The following is a 1718-nucleotide window of genomic DNA, read 5'->3' as shown; positions in this document are numbered from 1 at the left end:
CCCCATCCACATACATCCATCTTCTTATCCATCCATCCCCATCCACATCCATCCCTCTCCTTATCCATCCATTCCCATACACGTCCATTAATCAGTCTATCCATCCATGAGATCCCCTCCATCCATTCATCCATCCATCCATCCCCACCCATTTCCATACACAGACATCCATCCATCTATCTATTCATTCATTCAGCCATGGTCCCATTGGTGGCTGCTGTCTCGACCGCACTGCAAAGCAAAGGGGGTCAGGGGGAAGGAGCTGGTGCTCCGGGAGCAGCCGCTGACCTGTGATGGTGTCAGTGGAGACGGGGCCGAGGCGCTTGCGGCCAGAGATGCCGTAGAGGTTGAACTTGTATCTGCGGGAGGGGGCCAGGTTGGTGACGGTGACCGTGCGGGATCCCCCGTCCACGGGCAGCACCTGGGGTTTGCCCTCCGCATCCTTGTACTGGAGGATGAAGGAGTCGAAGGTCCCCTCCTCCACGGTCCAGGAGAGCAAGGCAGAGTCGCGGGTGACATTGGAGGCTGAGAGCTCCCCGAGGCGTAGCTGCGTCCCGGCTCCCTTGTCCCACGGTGCCACAGCTGGAAAAGAGAGGGGGCACAGGGTGTGGAAACACTTGGTCAGGCATATGGAGGCAGCCCCTGCCTCCTGGAGCAATGGGCTCAGGCTCTCTGCAGATCCAGGCAGCGTAGCCCTGGGATCGGAGCAGGAGGGCCGCCCTGGTGGAGGAGAGGGCACGGTGGGAGCAAAGCAGTTCCCCAGCGAAAGGGGCAGAGACGTGGCTTGTGGGGCTGAGATAAGGGCAGGGGCCAGGCAGGTGTGGGGAGGGGGGAGGAGCGATGGGGGGGTATAGGAAAGGGAGAAAGAAGAAGCAGGAAAGGGGTGGGAGCATATTTGTGTGACCCCCCCGAAGGGCTTTCCAGCTCCTGGAGCCCCAGACCGAGTCTCTGGGGGCCCTGCCCAATGGACGGTAGCTGACCCCGAGCCCCAGCTGGCCTGGCGTCAGGTGGGCACAGAGCGACAGGCCACCCTTGCTGGGCACTATCGAGGGGGCTGTGTGGGGCGGGTGACCTGGACTGGCAGCCCAGGGGCAGGGCCCAGCCAGCAAGGGGACGGCCAGGCACCCCCCGACTTGGGAGGGGCAGACACAGGCCGGCTCAGGGGTCCAAGCTCTGCCCCACGGGCCCTGGAGGGGTTGGTGCTGCTCCAAGACGCCAGCTGCATGGACCCGGCAGCTCCAGCTCCGCGGTGACAAGCGTCCCACGGACAGAGCACCGACCCGGCCCGGAGAAGAGCCAGTGAGCCCCACGGGCCAGCGAGCTGGGGCCTGGCAGGAGCAGACCCTGCCCCCTGGGCGATCATCGGGGGGACTCTGGTTTGAGACGCAGCAGTGCCTGTCTCAGGGCCCCTGGCCTGTGGGGTGTGGACATGCCAGGTGAGTCTGTGAACATGGGGAGGTGGGAACTGGCTCCATTCTCCACCTGTCCTGTGTGTTAACCCGACCACACGGCACAGCAACGGGGCCGGGAGGGGAAGGGGCCAGCACACCCAGGCGCAGCCACTGACCTGTGACGCTGTCGGTGGAGATGGGGCCGAGGCGCTTGCGGCCGGAGATGCCGTAGAGGTTGAACTTGTATCTGCGGGAGGGGGCCAGGTTGGTGACGGTGACCGTGCGGGATCCCCCGTCCACAGGCAGCGCCTGGGGTTTGCCCTCCGC

At 64.4% G+C, this 1718-nt stretch overlaps 1 protein-coding gene across 1 annotated transcript in view; it reads right to left on the bottom strand.

Moving 5' to 3' along the window:
* Positions 1-1718, bottom strand: part of TNXB (tenascin XB) — a 62475-nt gene that overhangs the window by 16089 nt on the left and 44668 nt on the right. The window contains 2 exon segments of the mRNA XM_075071491.1: positions 289-582; positions 1568-1712. Coding sequence (XP_074927592.1) covers positions 289-582; positions 1568-1712 — 439 coding nt within the window.

Source organism: Chelonoidis abingdonii, chromosome 12, assembly GCF_003597395.2.
Source record: "Chelonoidis abingdonii isolate Lonesome George chromosome 12, CheloAbing_2.0, whole genome shotgun sequence".
Lineage (NCBI taxonomy): Eukaryota > Metazoa > Chordata > Testudines > Testudinidae > Chelonoidis > Chelonoidis abingdonii.
The sequence above is the reverse complement of the archived record's forward strand: the minus strand, read 5'-3'. Positions and strand labels throughout refer to the sequence as shown.